Raw genomic sequence first — 22,787 nt, 5'->3', positions numbered from 1 at the left:
TGCACTAACATATTTAATCACACTCATACACCCATGCTGATATATATTCTTTGCAAAAAATAGCATCATATTTTTGGTACATCATGACAATCCTGTTCACTTAATATGATTTAGTTCTTACTTATTTACATAGTTTTTTTTTCTTTTCAAGTGTTTTTGTGTGCTCTTGATATCATTGACCTACTCTATAGCTTAAGAAATCTATATGTGAATATAATATCTTCCAGGTGTTTACACATCTTTAATGTTGTTATGCAGAGGGTATCCAATAGTTTGTAATGAGTTTTAGTGTTTTGCATGTTCTTCACATTGTTTTGAAAAGAACAACTGAATAATGATGCTTCCTGGGATGTCGAATGTCAGTTAAAGTATAAAATGGGAAATGCTGAATCATTTTTGTAACTCCCGTTTATGAATCCTGAAGTAGTAGTTAATAACGCTGTTTCCTAGGTCATGTTACTTAACTTTTACATTCTGTTCCCTGAAATGAACTGAGCAAGGTAGCAGGATAGAAGATTAATCTATAGGAATCATTTGCATTCCATTACACTAATAAATATCAGAAAGAGATTGCAGAACAAAACAAAACAAAACAAAACAGCAATCCCATTTAAAATGCCATCAAAAATACCTAAGAATAAACTTAACCAAGACATAAAAACTCTAAAACCTTGATCAAATAATTGGAAGAAAATTCAAAGAATTCAAAAGATATCCCATGATCTTAGATCAGAACACTTAATATTATAAACATGTCTATACCTCCCAAAGATATCAACATATTTAATGCAATGCTTATCAAAACAACCTATTACATTTTCACAGAACTAGAACAAATATTTCAAAATTTTATATGGAACTACAAAAAGACCCAGAATTACCAAAGCAATCCTGAGTTAAGGAACAAAGCTTGAGGCATAACCCTCCCAGACTTCAGGCTATACTAGGAAACTACAGTCATCAAAGCAACTTGATACTGGAACAAAAGCAGACATATGTATCAATGGCAGAGTAGAGAGTCCAGACATAATCCCACGAGTGTGTGCCTGCGTGCAAAGTCACTTTAGTCGTATCTGACCCTTTGCAACCCCATGGACTGTAGCCCACCAGGCTCCTCTGCCCATGGATTCTCCAGGCAAGAATACTGGAGTAGGTTGCCATGCCCTCTGCCAGGGCATCTTCCTGACCCGGGGATGGAACCCACGTCTCCTGCATTGCAGGAGGATTCTTCACCTCTAGTGCCACCCGGCAAGCCCAAACCCATGCACCTATGGTCAATTAATCTTCAACAAAGGAGGCAAGAATGTACAATGGAGAAAAGACAGTCTCTCCAACAAGTGGTGCTGGGAAAACTGGACAGCTACATGTAAATCAGTGAAATTAGAACACCCCCTCGCACCATATACAAAATAAACTCAAAATGGTTTAAAGACCTAAATATAAGCTCTTAGAATTCTGAGACCAGAAGCAACAAACACTCTGACAAAACAATCATAGCAATATCTTCTTAGATCAGTCTCCCAAGGCAAAATAAATTAAAACAAAGATAAACAAATGGAACCTAAGTAAACCTAAAAGGGTTTGCACAGCAAAGGAAGTCATCAGCAAAATGAAATGACAACTTATGGGATGAGAGAAAAATATTTGAAATGTCGTGGCTGTCAAGGATTTAATATCCAAAATGCACAACTCTATAACAAAAGGTAAACAACAAAATGAAAAAATGGGGAGAAGATCTAAATATTTTTCCAAAGAGATGCAGATCTCCAAGAGGAACTGGCAAAGAGGCTCAACATAAGTAAATATTAGGGAAATGCAAATCAGAAGCACAATGAGGTTATGCCTCACATGGGTCAGACTGGCTATCATCAGAAAGTCTACAAATAATAAGTTCTGGAGAGGGTGTGGAGAAAAGGGACCTTGATACACTGCGGGTGGGAATTAAATTGGTGCAGCCACTATGGAGATTGGTATGGAAGTACTTGAGAAAGCTACAAATATAGCTACCATAGGATCCAGCATTTCCACTTCTGGGAACATAGCCAGAAGAAAAGAAAACTGTCATTCATAGCAGCACCATTTACAGTAATCAAGACACTCAAACAACACAAGTACCCATCAACAGATGACTAGCTTAAGAAGATGTGATATGATACACACACACAGACACAGTCACCCAAACAGTGGACCATCACTCAGCCATAAAAGGATGAAATATTACCATTTGCAGCAACATAGACAGACCTAGTGAATATTATAGTTAGTTAAGTCAGTCAGAAAGAGAAAGTAACTATGATATGATATCATTTATATGTTGAATCTTAAAAATCATACAAATGAATCTATATTCAATACAGAAACAGACTCACAGACAGACAAACTGAGCTTATGATTACCAAAGGGGATAGGGAGTGGAGAGGGACAGGAATTAATAGGAATTTGGGGTTAACAGATACAAACTCTTATCACAAAAAGGGTAACCAATAAGGAATTACAGTAAGGTACCGACATTATACTGATTAATTTATACTAATATATGGATAATATCTGAAATACATATATATATGTATCCAAATTGCTTTACTGTACACCTGAAAATAATGCCCTACATCAGCTGTATCTCAATTTAAAAATTCACACACAAAAACTCTCTTTCTCACTGTTTGCAAGTGCATATTGGCCTTGAAAAGAGATTAGGGCTGAATGAGATAAAATGTAAAACAGGTTTCATATAGTAGCTGTGAACATGTTCAGCTCAGTTCAGTTCAGTCGCTCAGTCGTGTCCGACTCTTTGCGACCCCACGAATCGCAGCACGCCAGGCCTCCCTGTCCATCACCAACTCCCGGAGTTCACTCAGACTCACATGCATCGATCGAGTCAGTGATGCCATCCAGCCATCTCATCCTCTGGCGTCCCCTTCTCTTCTTGCCCCCAATCCCTCCCAGCATCAGAGTCTTTTCCAATGAGTCAACTCTTCACATGAGGTGGCCAAAGTACTGAAGTTTCTGCTTTAGCACCATTCCTTCCAAAGAAATCCCAGGGCTGATCTCCTTCAGAATGGACTAGCTGGATCTCCTTGCAGTCCAAGGGCCTCTCAAGAGTCTTCTCCAACACCACAGTTCAAAAGCATCAACTCTTTGGTGCTCAGCCTTCTTCACAGTCCAACTCTCACATCCATACATGACCACAGGAAAAACCATAGCCTTGACCAGATGAACCTTTGTTGGCAAAGTAATGTCTCTGCTTCTGAATATGCTCTCTAGGTTGGTCATAACTTTCCTTCCAAGCAGTAAGTGTCTTTTAATTTCATGGCTGTAGTCAGTCACCATCTGCAGTGATTTTGGAGCCCAGAAAAATAAATCTGACACTGTTTCCTCATCTATTTCCCATGAAGTGATGGGACCAGATACCATGATCTTCGTTTTCTGAATGTTGAGCTTTAAGCCAACTTTTTCACTCTCCTCTTTCACTTTCATCAAGAGGCTTTTTAGTTCCTCTTCATTTTCTGCCATAAGGGTGGTGTCATCTGCATATCTGAGGTTATTGATATTTGTCCCGGCAATCTTGATTCCAGCTTGTGTTTCTTCCAGTCCAGCGTTTCTCATGATGTACCCTGCATATAAGTTAAATAAACAGGGTGACGATATACAGCCTTGACGAACTCCTTTTCCTATTTGGAACCAGTCTGTTGTTCCATGTCCAGTTCTAACTGTTGCTTCCTGACCTGCATACAAATTTCTCAAGAGGCAGATCAGGTGGTCTGGTATTCCCATCTCTTGAAGAACTTTCCACAGTTTATTGTGATCCACACAGTCAAAGGCTTTGGCATAGTCAATAAAGCAGAAATAGATGTTTTTCTGGAACTCTCTTGCTTTTTCCATGATCCAGTGGATGTTGGCAAATTGATCTCTGGTTCCTCTGCCTTTTCTAAAACCAGCTTGAACTTCAGAAAATTCACGGTTCACATATTGCTGAAGCCTGGCTTGGAGAATTTTGAGCATTACTTTACTAGCGTGTGAGATGAGTGCAATTGTGTGGTAGTTTGAGCATTCTTTGGCATTGTGTTTCTTTGGGATTGGAATGAAAACTGACCTTTTCTGGTCCTGTGGCCACTGTTGAGTATTCCAAATTTGCTGGCCTATAGAGTGCAGCACTTTCACAGCATCATCTTTCAGGATTTGGAATAGCTCAACTGGAATTCTATCACCTCCACTAGTTTTGTTCGTAGTGATGCTTTCTAAGGCCCACTTGACTTCACATTCCAGGATGTCTGGCTCTAGGTCAGTGATCACACCATTGTGATTATCTGGGTCGTGAAGCTCTTTTTTGTACAGTTCTTCTGTATATTCTTGCCACCTCTTCTTAATATCTTCTGCTTCTGTTAGGTCCATACCATTTCTGTCCTTTATCGAGCCTATCTTTACATGGAATGTTCCTTTGGTATCTCTGATTTTCTTGAAGAGATCTCTAGTCTTTCCCATTCTGTTGTTTTCCTCTATTTCTTTGCATTGATTGCTGAAGAAGGCTTTCTTATCTCTTCTTGCTATTCTTTGGAACTCTGCATTCAGATGTTTATATCTTTCCTTTTCTCCTTTGCTTTCCACTTCTCTTCTTTTCACAGCTATTTGTAAGGCCTCCCCAGACAGCCATTTTGCTTTTTTTGCATTTCTTTTCCATGGGGATGGTCTTGATCCCTGTCTCCTGTACAATGTCATGAACCTCATTCCATAGTTCATCAGGCACTCTATCTATCAGATCTAGGCCCTTAAATCTATTTCTCTCTTCCACTGTATAATCATAAGGGATTTGATTTAGGTCATACCTGAATGGTCTAGTGGTTTTTCGTACTTTCTTCAGTTTAAGTCTGATTTTGGCAATAAGGAGTTCATGGTCTGAGCCACAGTCAGCTCCTGGTCTTGTTTTTGCTGACTGTATAGAGCTTCTCCATCTTTGGCTGCAAAGAATATAATCAATCTGATTTTGGTGTTGACCATCTGGTGATGTCCATGTGTAGAGTCTTCTCTTGTGTTCTTGGAAGAGGGTGTTTGTTATGACCAGTGCATTTTCTTGGCAAAACTGTATTAGTCTTTGCCCTGCTTCATTCTGTATTCCAAGGCCAAATTTGCCTGTTACTCCAGGTGTTTCTTGACTTCCTACTTTTGCATTCCAGTCCCCTATAATGAAAAGGACATCTTTTTTGGGTGTTAGTTCTAAAAGGTCTTGTAGGTCTTCATAGAACCATTCAACTTCAGCTTCTTCAGCGTTACTGGTTGGGGCATAGACTTGGATTACTGTGATATTGAATGGTTTGCCTTGGAAATGAACAGAGATCATTCTGTCGTTTTTGAGATTGCATCCAAGTACTGCATTTCAAACTCTTTTGTTGACCATGATGGCTACTCCATTTCTTCTGAGGGATTCCTGCCCACAGTAGTAGATATAATGGTCATCTGAGTTAAATTCACCCATTCCAGTCCATTTGAGTTCACTGATTCCTAGAATGTCGACATTCACACTTGCCATCTCCTGTTTGACCACTTCCAGTTTGCCTTGATTCATGGACCTGACATTCCAAGTTCCTATGCAATATTGCTCTTTACAGCATTGGACCTTTCTTCTATCACCAGTCACATCCACAGCTGGGTATTCTTTTTGCTTTGGCTCCATCCCTTCATTCTTTCTGGAGTTATTTTCCACTGATCTGCAGTAGCATATTGGGCACCTAATGACCTAGGGAGTTTCTCTTTCTGTATCCTATCATTTTGCCTTTTCATTACTGTTCATAGGGTTCTCAAGGCAAGAATACTGAAGTGGTTTGCCATTCCCTTCTCCAGTGGACCACATTCTGTCAGATCTCTCCACCATGACCCAACAATCTTGCGTTGCCACACGGGCACGGCTTAGTTTCATTGAGTTAGACAAGGCTGTGGTCCTAGTGTGATTAGATTGACTAGTTTTCTGTGAATATGGTTTCAGTGTGTTTGCCCTCTGACGCCCTCTTGCAACACCTACCATCTTTCTTGGGTTTCTCTTACCTTGGGCGTGGGGTATCTCTTCACGGCTGCTCCAGCAGAGCGAAACCATTGCTCCTTACCTTGGATGAGGGGTATCTCCTCAGCGCCGCCCTTCCTGACCTTCAACGTGGCATAGCTCCTCTAGGCCCTCCTGTGCCCGTGCAGCAATTCAGGTCCTCTTTCCAAAGAGTAACAGCTTGTGCTGCCTCCTGGGTTCAGTTCAGCACCTCAGGAATCAGGTACTCATTGTAGCCCCCACACCCATTCCTCCTGGCCCAGGGAGGAGGACTTCATCCCCATTATCATCTTCATGTCCAGTGGGGAGCATGACACAACCTAGATTTACATCAGGTGAATTTTCCACTATCAGTCTTTAAGCCCTGGAAATCCATCATGTAAAATGGAGCTGCCGGTTGGCCTTTGCAGAGGGCAAAGGGAAGACATCTGACCCTGGAAATTTTACCTTCTCTGTCAGCCTGAGGTTGACCATCTGTAAAACAGGACTATGGCTGCCTACTTCTAGACTTGTTAGAAGAAAAGGAGAAAACCTCAAAGAACAGCTCATATACAATGGGACTTTGAGATGTATTACTCCTGGCCTACCCTGCACCGGAGAAGGCAATGGCACCCCACTCCAGTACTCTTGCCTGGAAAATCCCATGGACAGAGGAGCCTGGTAGGCTGCAGTCCATGGAGTCGCTAGGAGTCAGACACGACTGAGCGACTTCCCTTTCACTTTTCACTTTCATGCATTGGAGAAGGAAATGGCAACCCACTCCAGTGTTCTTGCCTGGAGAATCCCAGGGACAGGGGAGCCTGGTGGGCTGCCGTCTCTGGGGTTGCACAGAGTCCAACACGACTGAGGCGACTTAGCAGCAGCAGCAGCAGCAGCACCCTGCACCTTGTGCATGCATGCTAAGTTGCTTCAGTTGTGTCTGACTCTGTGTGACCCCATGGACTGCAGACCATCAGGCTCCTTTGTCCATGGGATTCTCCAGGCAAGAATACTGGGTGGGTTGCCATTTCCTTCTCCAGGGGATTTTCCCCACCCATGGATCAAACCCGAGTTTCCTATGTCTACCTGCAGTGGGAGGTGGGTTCTATACCACTAGTGCCACCTGGGAAGCTTGTCTCCTATGTGCTATTAAGTAGAAAATTTGAAAAACTATCTGGAAATGAGGAATCAAGAAGTAAACTTTGGTTCCATCTCATCACTTCCTATTTGCTCACACTTTTTGGTGCCTTTTTTTCAAATTCTCGTTTGACCAGAAGTAACTTCTTTGAAGCCCCAAGGATGGATTAGTACAGGAGAGCAAAGAATAGGCACAGGTCAGCTAGACAGAAGTCATCGAGCAAATCTCCAGTTCCAGAGTCATCAGCTGACCACAGGACCTGGGCTGAGTCCCTTACATGTGTTGGCCTCAGTCCTAACGCATAAGTACACTCACTATAGAAACAGAGGTGATGGGCAGAGCCTTTTCAGTCAGAAGACCAGGATTTGATGCTGTGAACCATTATGTGCTGAATGATTTACCTTGATAAGTTAGTAATTTATCTGTGTGCTTGGTATCTTTTATCATTTTTGTGGGTTTTTTTCAGTTTTATGTGTATTATTCTTTTTCTTACTACTCAGCCAAAATATGAATGGTGGAGGTGGTAATCAGCAAGAAGTTAGGGATGAACCCAACTGAGAGTGGAGTACATAGGAAGTGAAGATTGCGGAGGTGAAAGATGCAGACAAGCATTGGGCTCTCCCTGGGTGCTTGGCCCTATGCCCATCCTCTAATGACCCAGGGAAGATTCTTACCCAATAGCGTTCCTGGTTCTCAGCTGCAGACAGTGGTGACGTGGGGGCTACCAGGGAGGTGCCTAGCTGAAGCACTCTGCCCTGCTCAGCTCCTGCTCCACTGAAGGCCACCATAGCTGCCCTTCCATTGCCTTCTCCCTGCTCTTTGCTTCTGGATATCTGAAAAGGTCCCCCTGTGGAACTTTCCAGACTTGATTCTTAAAGCACTTCCACATGAAAATGATACTCTATTTTCCCCAATCCTCAAAAGTTGTCCTGCACACTAGGGAAGGGGACTCTGAGGTAAAGAAGGAAATGTCTTTCTCTCAGAGGTATGTCATCTCCACATATTTACCTGACATATTGTGCCTTTATAAGTAATGATATTATACATTTCCTACACACAGCCCGATGATACACACACACACACACACACACACACGTAGATATGCTGGCAGTTCATTTTAATTCTAATTCATCTCCTCATGAAACTGAACATAATGAATTCTTTTCTTAGGTAATGAATGCATGTGCACATGTCTGTGCAGTATTATATTCATCAATAGGGGCTTTTGAGGGAGTACCCCTTGAGCCTGTTATATCACAGGAGAGCAAAGTGACCATTTCTCTAGCCCATAGTCTAAAAGGGAGGCTGCTCCCTTGTCCTCCAGAGAGGGCAAGGGACAGAACCTCACCCCAAGTTCCCACTTATCTGGACAGGGGACAGAAGCTATAAGAGGAGGAGCTTATAGCTGTGAAATGGGACTCATCTCTAACCCAGAGCTGTCCTGAGGGGTGAATGAGAAAGCCTGGAGCTAAGGCAGGCACTGTGTAAAGTCATTTCTCACACTTCTCCTTAATGATATGGTAGATATGATTAGAAAGGATGCAAATGACTCTCTGATATGGCTGGAGTTCAAACTTCTAGACAGAATAACTTCTAGTCTCTTGGGAGACTCAGAAGCTCCTAAGAGCTGCCCAACACCATGCCTCTGAGCAGACCTTAATCCAGTCCCCTCACTGGGAAGACAGGCTTGCCTTTAACTCACCTGGTAGTTTCGGTGAAAGATGGCAACAGGGCAGCAGGCTGTGGTGTTGCCTAACTGCTGCTCCTGGACTGCTCCTTATATTAATATACTGATAGGAAAATTCTGGACCTACCGGTTGGATTCAGGGATATCCTCAGGAGAAGAGCTTTGGTGAAAGAATAGCAAAAGGGGAGAGACAGAGGCTTGATCTGACTGGTTAACGTGGGACACCAATAAAGTTCGTGACACCGAACTTGCTCTGACCACAGATGCTGCAGGCACCCTCCCAAATATCTGAAGGTGCCCCACCTTAAGCACCTTCTCGAGTGGGTCTTAGAAGCCCAGGCAGTAAGTGGTCTCAGAGAGCCCCCATGCTCCATTCAGTCATGCTGAAGGAAGAACAGAGAAGAAAAGGAGAGAAAGGGAAGCAAGAACAACACGGGGAGACCAAGCCTGATGAGCAAGGTCCGTAGCTTTATTTTCAAAGGGAGCTTATATAACTTAAGGTGTGCATAGAGGTTAATAGGAGGTGTAAAGTCATGCAAAATCAGCAGTCCTTGATCCTTATCGAGACCAGGCTTTCTTTTCTGCAAACGTATTGTATACAAATGCTTTAGGTGATTTACATCATCTTCTGGCCAGGAGGCCTATTAACATTTTACGACTCTTTGTTCTGATAAAGGTTAGTTAACCAGAAAATTTATTTTTTCTAAGAGTAATTATTTCAAAGTTTGGCGCCATCCTCCGAAAGTGTTAGATAAAGTTGCATTCCTATAGGGCAAAGGTGCAGTGGGCTTACAAGAAGGAAAGAATTTATTACCTTAAGGGTCTAAAGTTGTTAACACCAAGGCCACTACTTATTTTTTCTATATACCAACTATATTAATTAATATACTCCCAAGGACCCAATACAGGGGATGTGGAAACTTGGCAGCAAGCATTGGCTCAACAATGAAATCCTCCACCAGATCTATTCTAATAATTTCTAACTCCACAAGAGGCTCTATACTATTTGAATATCTTAGGCTTCCCGTGCCTCTCGCGGTTGGGAGGCTGTAAACAATCATATGCGTAGCTATAGGAGTCCAGATAAACCTGTCAGGGAAGTTAGAGAGCCATCTGAGGGGTTTGGATTGAAACACTCCTCTTATGCCCAGGAGGCTAATTAACTGGAGCTTTAAGTTGATTTCCTTCAGAGAAAGGTGGTCGGGGATAGCCCCCCGTTAATGTCAGAGGAGTTGGTGAAAGTCGTAAAATAGTAAAACAGACAGATTCTGGTTTTGGGGTAGATGCTCAAGCAGATCCAGGGGGCCCCTCGAGTCCTGACTCGCCTTTGCATATCAGGCCTCTCCGCATGACCTTTGTCATGGATGGGAACTCCCGTGCTGGCTCCCGGTGTGGACCTGTCTCCCATTCAACACTGCAGGAGGTATCAGATCATGCAACATCCAGCCATGTCACACCAGAATTTCCAATATCTGCTGCCTCCATGCGGGACAAAAAACTAAAAAGTACTACCATTTTACTGAAATACAACGCTCCATTCTTTCATGCAGTAATAACTCAATATTTATTTGGCTCACAATTTGTACTATTCCATTTGAGATATAACTTAACTCAGCAATAGAAATAAGAGGTTATGAAGGAAAATAAGTGTATGGGCAAATTTAAGCATAAAAAATGAGATGGGATGGCTCCTTCACATTAACTTTCAATCTTGCTCAACTTTCAGGTCCCGATTCAGCCAGAAGCCTCTCTTTGTCTTCGTATCTTCTGTGGTTTCCTTTTCTCTCTTTCATGATGAGATCTCATTTTCTGTAGATAAAAATACAAATATATATATATATATATACACATGTACAATTACGTATATATGTACATAAGCAAACTTTCAGGAAGATACAATGACGATAAAAAACAAAAGGGTTATCTTAAGGTGTTATGTTGTGGAACAATTATTTTTCTCTTTCACATATACTGTGTATTATACACTGAAATGAACCTCATGCTGATTGTATCATGATAAAAACATCTGAACACCCAATTGTCCATTAACACAGGGAGAAATTTCATTAAACTCCTAAAAATGATTCAAGCCTGCTCAAAACAACTAGTAGCTTCCTATGTAGTAAAAATGAAATGTTCAGGGTAAAAGTAACTGAAATAAACAAGGAAAACAATTTACCTTCAAGTTCCCATTAATTACTCCTACACTCATCCCAGCTCCCTCCTATGTCCACGCAAACCCAGCACTCACTTCTGAGACCATTGAAGGTGATTCCAAACAGGATGCAGAAAGCCCGCACTGTTACCTGCTACTCGGGGGAGAGGATGACCATGAAGGTGGCTGACACAGGGATGGAGAATGCAGACGCTGAGCTTCACTGGGGCTGGCTTCCCTTACAAACAGCTCATCATTCACTATGCAAAAACTGGAGGAAAAATGCATGTGTGGACAATTTATGAATGGACCAACTGCACCCCAACCCTGACTTCTCCCACTAACACTCAGCACCTAGATCCTTTCCATAACCTCCTGTGTCTGTCCCCAGGCTCCTTGATTGGTTCCTCTGCCTCTCGCACAGAGCTCACCTTCAGAGAGATTGTCTACCAGCTTCACTCAATGGATGGTCTGTTCCCCAACCCAGGGACAACTTCACATTTACCCTGAACAGTAACTGTACAGGAGTGTACAGTCTGATCCCCATTTTCAGAAGACAGAGTCACAGACAGATGATGAGACTTGACCAAGATCACACAGAGAGTGAGCACTGGGTCAAGGAGAGAACCCATGTGCTGATTCCAGAGCCCATGCTCTTCCTAACCACTAGGCTAGACTGGTCCTTGGATCTCCCTGCTGGCTTTCCACAATACTGAGTCAGCCTAAGATCTGCATCCACATGCCCAGGGCCCTGAGCCCAGGCTGGATGGGCCATCCCACCCACAACATGGCTCTCACCTGGAAGAGCTGGTGGGAGTAGTGGTGAAGGTCCGGGTGAAGGCACAGACACAGCCCTGAGAAATTCCTTCCACTTCAACAACAGACAACAAACAATAAGCAAGAGTACCCCCTTAGAGCCCCACGTGTTTACAGGCTCCCACGTCATTCCCCAGTCAGGGTCTAACTTGACACTCATGCTGAGGGGATATCTGTTCACATGGGGAGTTGCATGTCAGGAATGGGGAGGGCAACTGTAGGAGATGTCTGCTCCCAGTGACATGTCCCCATGACAACCACTTCACAAGTTCATGGGATGCATTTTTCTCAGGTGCTGAAGAGATGGATATTATGAGGAAACTGTGAGGTTAAGTAGTAGCCCAGGTTCTCAGTGTAAGGATCTGGTATGGGAGCCACCAAACTCCACAGCCTGTGTCCCTAGTGCCCAGGGTGGGCAGGGCAGACATGGACGCAGTTCAGACCTGGGTTGTCTGTGGGAAGACTGAGGGCTGGGGAGGGAATCTGGAAAGAAGAGTTCTGGTGGGAGGGAGCCTGATCAAGTGAGAGAGCAGGGTGGCATATCGGGGGAGCGGGCTACACACACTCACCTTCCTTGAACACCCCACTGACAGAGAAGCAGAACATCGTTTCCTGATAAGGAAGAGACCAGGTACTCAGTCACCCCTCATCCTCTTTCCCACCTGTGCCTTTCTGCCCCTCACCACCAAGCAAGAAGCAGGTGCTCACCGTGTGGAAACACATGTCTACCTCAAAGGAGCTGAAGTCATGCTGAGTTTTGGGTAATGCACAGAGGGCATGCACAATGTCATGTTTTGTGTGTTTCATCATCTGGACACGTGGGTCTGTGGGGGAGGGGAAGAAAGCAAAGGTCATGTCTTCCATGCCACGGACCCTATGACTGGCCCCCTTACCACCCTTTCCGGCTCAATCTTCACACCACACACTCACTGGGGTCCTTGAGTGTCTTCATATTCCTGTTGTCCAAGAAGTACGCACACATACTGCTTCTAGGAGACACAGAGGAACAGTGGGTGGTGGTCTGGCCAGCATAGGTGTCAGCAGGAGCTGGCCTGCATCTGCTGGGGAACCACATGGCCTGGGGGAGGAGTCTACACTGTGATACTCACAAGCCTGAGTCCCTGAAGTGGAATGGAATGGTCAGGAAGAAGCAGGCCTCGTCATGATAAAAGCCCAGCAGTCCCTGGCGATCTCCATAGTCATGGATCAAGTAATAGCTGAGGGAAGAAGTGAGGCGAGTCTCTCTCTGTGGTCTGAAGCTCAAAGAAGACTTGAAAACTCCCATGTGCAGACCTGAGCTTGGGTGGCCTCCCCTGTCCTGGCCCTCCCCTTGTTCAGATTCCCAGGGGTACTTACTGCTGAAGAAATTGCAGGATTTGACTGTTCACCTGATCAGATCCAAAGAAACTTCCCTGGAATTAAAACAGTCCTCAGGACAAGGGCTGACACACCCTCTTGTACCACCTGGAACCCTGCTGGATCCTCTGTGCTCACCTTGTACATTGGTAAGCACTTGGGGGCTTCCACAGCACATTTAGAACCTGAGAGTGTCTCCTGGCCATCCTAGGGGAGGGAAGAGGAAGTCAGCAGTGCAGTCCAGGATGTGGTGCTGGATGGTCAGGGAAAAGGATGGGCCCAGGATGGGCTGGGGGTAGGGAAGAAAGTGTCCCTGGAAATGCCGGAGGCAGGACTACATGTTCTGTCATCACCATGGGTCCCCAAAGCCTGTGGAGAACATGGCTGAAGATCCAGAGCCTTTTCAGGTGCCCACAGAGAATGGTACATCCCCCTCCCCCAGGAGATTTAAGGGTCAGGCTAAAAAACGGAACTTGGACATGTCCTAACGGGTTTCTGAGTAGTTTGAGGGCACTGTCAGCACTAGTCAGAGGCGTCTGATCAAGGAATGCACTTACCAAGCTTAGTAACCTGGGGAACAACTCCAGGAGGGTGCTGCCAAAATCAAGACAAAAGAAAAATGTCAGTGAAACTATGGATGCGACCCTCCTCATGGGAGCAAGTCACTTACAGTAATAACAGCACCCTCACACCTCAGTATCCTAGCATTCAAGGGCCCTGGTCACCACTCTATGGATGGACCAAGAGGGAGACTGTCCCCTCCACCCCTTCCTTGAACCTCCTCCTCCATTTCCTTTCCTCTGCGTAGCTCCCAGCCAGACTGTTCTGACTCCCTTCTGCAGTGCCACAGGGACCGGCACTTCAAATCCAGTCCGCAGGCCTTACTCCCCTCCATCCCTTCCTTCCTTCCTCCAGGGCCCAGTGAAGGCTGTAGAGAAAAGAAGATATGGGAGGATGGGAGCCCGGGGCTTTGCTACCTCACTTGGGAGTCCAGCATGCTGTCAAGTCAGGACACACCTCAGGGATGACCAGGTGCTATGGCAGGGAGGTGATTGAGGTGGGACTCAGGAGGTAGGGAGGGGAATAAAGACAGAAAGGGAGTGGAGGGAGGAGGGGAGAGATGAGAGAGACATAGGGGTGTAGAGACAAGGCAGAGGAAGACCTCATGTTGGCTGACTCATCACGGAAGGTGGTGCACACAGCGCTTCTGTCTGCACACATCCCTTCTGGTTCCAGCTGATGACCCTTGTCCATCTCCCCTGCAATCTTCACCTAGAATTATAGGGAACACCCACATGGACCAAATGGCTCTGCACCCACACCCTTCCTTTCCCTACAAATCCACTTTCCTTTGTCTGTCATCACCCATAAGGCCTCCCACATTCCTTTCGAAGGAGGATCTGGGTGCCCCACCTCACCTCAGTGTTGGAGAGATTCAAGTTCTCCATGGTGGAAGAAATCTCCATAATGGTGGACAGGCCATGCACCAAGTAGGGTTTCTTGTTGCTCAAGTACAAAGATGAAAGCTATGAGGAAAGGGAGTGAGGACCCCAAAGAGAATACCTGAGACATCTGCCTCTTTTACGCAATGTCCCCCTCCCTCACCATTGGACCCAACATTGGGCCTAGGTCCTCACCATGGGCCTGATCCCTGGATAGACGTGCAGGGAAGCAGCCATGCTATTTCTACGGTTCCATGTCATTCCAATACCACGTGTTATCAAGTCTCCAGGAAACTATAAGGAGGGAAACAGGCTGAGAGGGTCCCAGCTGGAACACCTCCAGCACCAAGCCCTCCCCATGATACCATCTCTGAGTGCTCTACTCAGACAGACCCTCTACCCTCACCTGCCCTGCAGTCACTACTGTAGCCATACCAGGGCCAAAGTGGAGCCTCTGGATGTCAAGAGCTTGCTGGCAGGCATCATATGGTTTGTTCATGGTGAGCTGCAGAGTTAGGGATGGGGTCCAGCGAGCCTGAGTCTGAGGGTGAGTTGGGGGAAGAGGTGGGTCTGGCTATGAGGGCACTGCTTGTGTTGAGTCTGCATTACCTTTATCTGCTCCAACTTTTCAGATGTCAGTGTCTTCTGCACAGATTCAGGTGCATCACAGGGCTCAACAAAGATAGATATCTGTAGAGAACACAAGAAGGGCTGGGTAAGCTCCAGGAAATCTGTGCATGGGATCAAGCAAGACCATGCCGCTCTCCTGCCCTCTTGCCCTTAGTCAGCCCTTGACACATACCTTTTCATTATCCTCATTGAAAATCTTGCCGCTGACATTCTTCAATGCACAGGCAACGTTGGCATTCTCTACAAAGAACTGGGCCTGCATTTTCTCATAGTGAAACTGTAGGAAGAGTGACAGGAGAAGCAGAACATGAGACCGGTGCCATTTCTCTGGGCCCGCAATCTACCCCAGTTTGTCGCATCATCTCCATGTCCTGTCTTACTTCGACTGCAGTAAAGGGGACACTGCACTTCTTCTGAATCAAATTCATCAGCCACTTCTCATCATATTTTATATCGAAGGGAATCTAGGAATCAGAGAACAAATGGGAAAGAGAATGGATACAATGGAATCCAAGATTAAGGTAAGACCCAACTGTGTCTTGCTTTAGGGCCATTTTTCAGGTTTTAAATAATTTCTTAAGATAAAACAATATCTGTTATCACTAACTTTGGTATGAGACAAGGATTTTCTATATACACTTTCTCTGCATTCAGATACTCTTCCTGAAAAAAAAATTGACTTAATATGTTTCACATGTACTTCCTTTTATAAAGTTCCAGGAGATCCACATGAGGTACACCTCTGTCACTGTGACACGGACCCCAGAGACTCAACCTCCTCCCACACCCAGCTCAAGCCAAACTGTGTCATCTGGTATGAAATGCTCCATCCCCATGGCAGTAGGCTTCCTCCTTTGCTTTCAGTCAACCTCTCCCATGCTCCTCCTTGCAGTCAGTCTGTTTCCTTCATACCGCTTCTCTGCACCTGCCCTTAGATGATCTAAGAAGATACCTCCTAGTAATATCAAGACAGATTACCAACACCACTACCCCAGAAAAGTTCCCAGCACCTCTACACAAATCCAACACGACTCTGTCATCTTCTACATATTAGGTTCATTTAGCCAGGATACTCACAATAATCTTGAACCAGCTCTCCAAGGTCTCATCCTGTCTATTTGTTTTCATTGTTCTCTCCGGAGGCTTTTGCTCTGTCTCCATGTTAACATGCATTTGGTCTTTTCTCTGAAAACTACTTCTCCAGTGATGGGATGGAATGGCATAGGGAGCACTGTGTGGAAGTGGAAAGAAAAAAGTGGTCCATATAGGCTTAGAAAGTCTTCTCTACATTCTCCCAAATGATACCAGAGTTGTAATAAAGACTGCTCAAACATCAACCTGATCCAATCACTTTTTACTCTGGCAAGTTGGAGAGAAGAATGACATATTTAACTGCAAGGTTTTGTTGTTCAGTGGTTAGTACATGTCAACCATGGTGACTGGTCACTTACTATCTTCCTTGGATGACCATATGAGCATCACTTTCTTTTGAATCTCTGTCTTGCTGCTGCTGGGAAGTGACCGGTTCAGACCAACAGGCGTATTGCTTTCGGTAAATACCCAAGCTTTGTGCTCTTCTTTGTAAAGACTTCACTTTATCAGTGTGCTCTAAAATTGACAACAACATATCAGTGGTCCCAGTATCAGAAGTAGTCCTGAGTAAATATGACTAATGAAGAAACATCATTCTTTATAATCTAAACATACATGCATCATAGAGCTAAAACATGGCTGAGAGACCTCACCATGACTCCACTTTTCATGAAATGAGAGGTCGAGAGCAGTCACAGACAAGAAACCAGGGAAAGGGTCTGGATGTAGAGTGCAGTCTGTGATGTTAGGCTGTGTTCTACTTGGTTCAGGTTAGGTGACCTGGGACAAGTGGCTTTTTATCCCCAAGTCTCACTTCTCTGCTCTGCTCTATAAGTACAATAAACCCTACCCTGAAATCTACCCTGATGTGACAGTTCAACGGTCAAAGGTGATCTGCCTCCCTGAAGGAAGAATTAGAGAAATGAAAGGTAAGTCTTATGAAAAGATCCAAGATGGAACCTGGAGAGATATAATATGGAGAATACCCTCCCCCTAAAAAGAGAATTAAAGGTCATACAATGAGTATACCTAATACATGGTTAATGTGAGCCCCATAGAGAAGGAAAGTGAACAGGGGAGAAGTGGTGTTTGAAGAGAACTTGGCTGAGAAGTTTCCAAATGTACCAAGATATCAACTTAGGATAACAATATTAATAGGAGGACTTCCTTTGTGGTTCAGTGATTAAGAATCCACCTGCCAATGCAGGGGACACCAGGGTCCCTGGTCTGCGAAGATTCCACATGCCTCAGGACAACTTAGGCCCTGTGCCACAGAAACGGAACCTGTGTTTTAGAGCCTATGAGCCAAAACTACTGAAGCACATGTGCCCTAGAACCCGTGCTCTGCAACAAGAGTGCAACAAGAGAAGCCATGGTAATGAGAATCCTGTGCATTGCAACTAGATAGTAGTCCCTGCTCATTGCAACTAGAGAAATCCCTCACCCAGCAACAAGTCCCAGCACAGCCAAAAATAAATAAATCAATTTTTAAAAGACCTATATTAATAGGACAAAAAATATGCTTTATGGAAAAACATCCTTAAAAGAAAAGACATGCATTTCCACATCATGTAACAAAAACTCAGAAAATTTGTGACCTAAAGATCCAAACTAAAGAAATATTATAGGCTCTTCTTTGGGCAGAAGAAACATCACCCTAGGTGGAGCCACACAGATACAGGAAAGACGAATGACATTTGTGAATATGGAGGAAAATTTAAATGAGTATTGACTATATAACACAATGATAATAATTTCCTTCAGGGATTTATATATATAGAGTATGAAAATGCGTGACAATAAATGTGGAAGGAGTTTATGGAATCAAAGTGTCTCAAAGCCCCATAACTGAGCAGTTTTAGGAACTAATTAACTAATATTAGACTGTGAAAAGGCAAAAATGTACATTGTAATCTGAAGGGCAAACACTACAAGAATAGCAAAAGAATGTTTACCTCGATAACCATGCAAAGTAATGATTTGATAGTTAAAAAATATTCACCATATCAAAGGAAAAGAAAGGAAATGGAACTTAGAAGAGGCAACAATAAATACACAATAATATGATATACACAAACCAAATTATATCTCTTTTTATTTTAGAAGATTCAGGCGAAATACTCCAAATAGAAAGACAGATTGTATCAGACTGGACAAGAAACCTTTCCTCAAATACTCCTGAAAAGAGACATATGCAAAATTTAATCATCAGGAAAATTAGAAAATAAAAAAATTGCAAAATGTACACCTTTTCACATTAACCTCAGAAAACTGCTATAACCATATCAGTAAAGAAAAAGGTACACTTTAAAAGGGAAATTCCTTTATGATAACAGGTTCAGTGCAATAAGAAGATAGTAATATACATTCTAAATTTGTATGCCTCTTAAAGCCAGCATACAAAGCAAAAACTGACAGAAATAATGGACAAATCCACAGCCACAGTGGGAAATTTTAACACATCCCACTGAGTGACACATAAAATGACAGACCAAAATCTCAGCTAGAGGGAGAGGATTTTAAAATCTGACTTAAACAAATTAATTTAATTGACGTAGAACAATGCACATGACTACTCATCAAACATTCCAGAATATATCATGTGCCCGGCAATAAAGCCTTAAGAAGCTTCGAAGGGCTAATACAATTTACCCTAACTGTTAATGTAATATCCAGTAGTAACGGTCGGGTTTCTGCCCCTCCCCAACCTCTAGTGTAAATCCAAAGAATATTAGTTTATATAATCCTACCCTCCACCTAGGTGACCCTCGCCACTCTCCAAACCCTAGACCTGAGAAGATAACATGACTCATGCCTTTTCCTTAGCCAGAGAAAAATTCAAGTCAGCAACGGCCATTTTCATCGGAGGGGAGGTTTACCACATGGAATCGAGATGGGTGTGTCAGAGCTCGCTTGGCCCATCTCCTCAAGAGACCGGAAAATAGTCAGTCTGGGCTCTCTCCCCGCTTTCCCTGAAGAACAGGCAACTGGTTGGGGGTCCTGTGCTTTGGGGTGTGGGAGGGAACCCAGAACCTTTCCTGCTTTGGGGGGCTCTGAAGAGAAGGTCTCACACAGACCACTCACCCATAGGGTGGCCTGAAGGCAGAGATCTGTCACCACCGTCCTCACAGACTGCCCTGGAAGAGAATCTGTGGGTCTGGAGCTGGAAGCTTGTAGAATATCAAGGAAAACTGCTGAGGTAAGAAGAGTGCAAGCCCCAAACACCTTCGTCACAGCCACACAAACAAGATGGCGTCTTAACAGCCACACAAACAAGATGGCGTCCTAACAGGAAGTCCTTTCCCCAAGGTCATAGAGGAGGAGAGTCTTGGGGGCCAGAGGAGACTTAACTTCCTGTACTTACTGCCCTCTGAGTTTGCTACCAGCATAACATCCAAGGAACTCTTTCCAACAGTACCACCCCTGCAGAGGAGGCCAGCTAGAATCAGGAGGCTTAGGGATCTTGGCGATGGCACCCCACTCCAGTACTGTTGCCTGGAAAATCCCATGGACGGAGGAGCCTGGTAGGCTGCAGTCCATGGGGTCGCTAAGAGTCGGACATGACTGAGCGACTTCACTTTCACTTTTCACTTTCCTGCATTGGAGAAGGAAATGGCAACCCACTCCAGTGTCTTGCCTGGAGAATCCCAGGGATGGGGGAGCCTGATGGGCTGCCGTCTCTGGGGTCACACAGAGTTGGACACGACTGAAGCGACTTAGCAGCAGCAGCAGCAGCAGCAGCAGGGATCTTGATACTTGTAGCTACAAATACAGAGAACTCTCTGTGCCAGTTGCTGCATCAGCTACATTACACTGTGTTCCTTCACTTTGCAGACCCAGAGAACTGGAGGGGCAGCAGCAGGAAATGCGCGGTCCTTGCTACATTACATCTCTTCTTTCATGTATTCCTCACAAGGGGACGTTGATACCAGAATCATCAACTTTCCAAGGTTGCTGAGGCTTATTGAGGTGCTGCACTTGTTTAGGGTCATCCAGATGCTACTGGGAGAAACAGGCCGGAATTGAGCTCCATGGACTGGAAGATGCCTTCTTGAAGCATAGCTTTACTAAATACTTGGTGCAATAAAGGGGTTTTTCTGAAGTTTATGCAAGTTTAGTGAAGTCGCTCAGTCGTGTCCGACTCCTCCGTCCATGGGATTTTCCAGGCAAGAGTGCTGGAGTGGCTTGCCATTTCCTTCTCCAGGGGATCTTCCCGACCCAGGAAACGAACCCGGGTCTCCCGCATTGCCAGGCAGACGCTTTACCGTCTGAGCCACCACCTGACTATTCTAAAAATAATCAGGTGGCTAGAATTAACTCTAATCCATTCCAAAGAGATCATACCAAAACAACAAAAATCCTTGAAAATAAAAAGGAAATACCAAACAGAGCTTGGTGGGTCACTGCAATGACAGTAGAAAAAAAAAAATTAGTCTTTCCTTTAAAAAAAAAAATAGCCAATGTAGGCAGATATCCCCTAGTGCAGGGGTCCCCAGCTCCTGTTGGGATCTGGGTTGCACAGCAGAGGGTGAGCCTACGGGGAGTGAGCAAGGGAAGCTTCATCTGCTGCTCCCCACAGCTCTCCATTGCTCACTTTACTCTCTGAAACACTGCCTCCGTTAGAGCCAGAACTGTAGATATGAAAGTCTCAAATCAGAGGGTTTCTAAAGAAGAAAGGAAGGAAAAGCCTGGGCTCTAGTTCATGAACTAGAATTTTCTGGAATGTTTAATATCTTCCTCTCCAGCTCTCTGTGCCCTGAAAGAAGTACAACGCCTGAGAGAGATGAAGAAAATCTACACCTGAGTGTGTGAACATCTGAGGTGAGGGAAATGTAAGACACAAATGCATACGAATACACGGATACATTGTCAAGTCAAAAGTTGAAGTTGACTTTTTATTAAACAACCACATGTGAACATTTTTATAACATGTAAATATATTGGACGTTTTTGTCAATTAGTTGTTGTTTTCAAGTGTTCCTCTTAACAAATTAGCCTAATCAGAAATTCTCAAACATTGAAAATGTATATCTGGAAAATAAAATTATTCTCAACCTTCCATCTACACGATCACCTTATCATGACCCACACGTACCCAAGGTATCCAATGTAAAACAATTAGTGCACATTTTCCAGATGTGTTTCTCTTATGGTAATGCATATACCTATCTTAAAGGATTTGTGTAGGTATGTAGTTCTAGATATAATATTGTTTATAATTTTCCATTACAGGGACTTCTCTGATGGTCCAGTGGTTAAGATATTGCAGTCCCAATCCAGGGGCACTGGCTTGATCCCAGGTTGGGGAACTAAGATCACACATGCCACAAGGCACAAAAATAAATAAATAAAATAAAATTTTAAGTTACCTATGCAAATATATGCAAATTAATTTTTAATTTAATATGACATCTTCAGATTTTCATTTCTTCAGTTCATGGTTTGGCATATTTCCAGATGTTTACTGAAAAGCATTTCATTTTTTAGATGAATTATTTGTGGGTTTTTTTTGGTCTTTTCTCTATTGATTATCAAAAATCCTGTTTGCTCTTGCACATGAACACAAAAGCTGTAATACTGTTTGAAATGTTGTCTCCAAACTTTTCAATCTTTTACATTTTTTTCTTTTGACAGTAAAAAAATTCCTTTAATTTTCGTGGTTTATTTTTAAATATAAAAATAAAGGGCTTCCCAGATGGCGCAAGTGGTAAAGAACCTGCCTGTTAATGCAGGAGACACAAGAGACACGGGTTCGACCCCTGGGTCAGGAAGCTCCCTTGGAGGAGGGCATGGCAACCCACTCCACTGTTCTTGCATGGAGAATCCCATGGACAGAGAAGATGGGCAGGCTGTAGTCCATAGGGTTGCAAAGAATCAGATGCAACTGAAGCAATTTAGCGTGCATGACTGAAAAAGTGAGTAATGCATAGGGTTGCATTGAGTACTAGTCCACTGGGAATTCTAGATCCAAAGACTTGAGGGCCTCATAACAAAATGGAAAACAGCTTTAGCCCAAAGTCTACATTGATTAATAATGGGGAAAATATTTGAATCTGTGTTTGCGTATACAAGATACCATGTAAAGTGCATCTGGCCTAATATAACTCCATAAATGACCATTTCCTTCCCTCCATGGAGTCTAATTTCCTCTGCTTCAACCTGAGCCTCACACAAATCCTTCAGGACACTTCAATTCCTGGGGCCCTATATCCAGGGAGTGGATTTCACCTATCTTCAAGACCAAGACATGGGGGAGAAGGTTGTTTGAGGACCCTATCAACATGGCATTGACACCAGGACAACCAAAACTAGATCTGAGAGGCAAGAAAAGCTTGGAACTCTGTTACAAAATTAATTAGAGCAATTGAAGTGAAGTGATAAAAAGCCCATGTCTCTCCCAAACAAAAATGTCACATACAAAATAAATCAAATTATTGGCAAAATATTAGGAACATATTTTA

General features: G+C 43.8%; 1 protein-coding gene across 1 annotated transcript; it reads right to left on the bottom strand.

The window, feature by feature from the left end:
• Positions 1–11,137: 11,137 nt before the first annotated feature.
• LOC133242962 (nuclear RNA export factor 3-like) lies at positions 11,138–20,086 on the bottom strand. Its single transcript, XM_061409256.1, has 18 exons — positions 19,411–20,086; positions 16,686–16,842; positions 16,312–16,465; positions 15,615–15,698; positions 15,407–15,511; positions 15,214–15,294; positions 14,800–14,898; positions 14,581–14,688; positions 14,325–14,434; positions 13,720–13,756; positions 13,301–13,369; positions 13,163–13,218; positions 12,916–13,023; positions 12,737–12,795; positions 12,515–12,630; positions 12,376–12,418; positions 11,789–11,861; positions 11,138–11,261 (listed from the first exon to the last, which is right to left on the bottom strand). The coding sequence occupies exons 1-18, from the start codon at positions 19,412–19,414 to the stop codon at positions 11,138–11,140; spliced, it is 1,587 nt and encodes a 528-aa protein (XP_061265240.1). The 5' UTR covers positions 19,415–20,086.
• Positions 20,087–22,787: the final 2,701 nt, after the last annotated feature.

This window comes from Bos javanicus, chromosome X (assembly GCF_032452875.1).
Source record: "Bos javanicus breed banteng chromosome X, ARS-OSU_banteng_1.0, whole genome shotgun sequence".
NCBI classification, from domain to species: Eukaryota; Metazoa; Chordata; class Mammalia; order Artiodactyla; family Bovidae; genus Bos; species Bos javanicus.
Note: the sequence above shows the minus strand (reverse complement) of the source record. Positions and strands in the feature narration are given on the sequence as shown.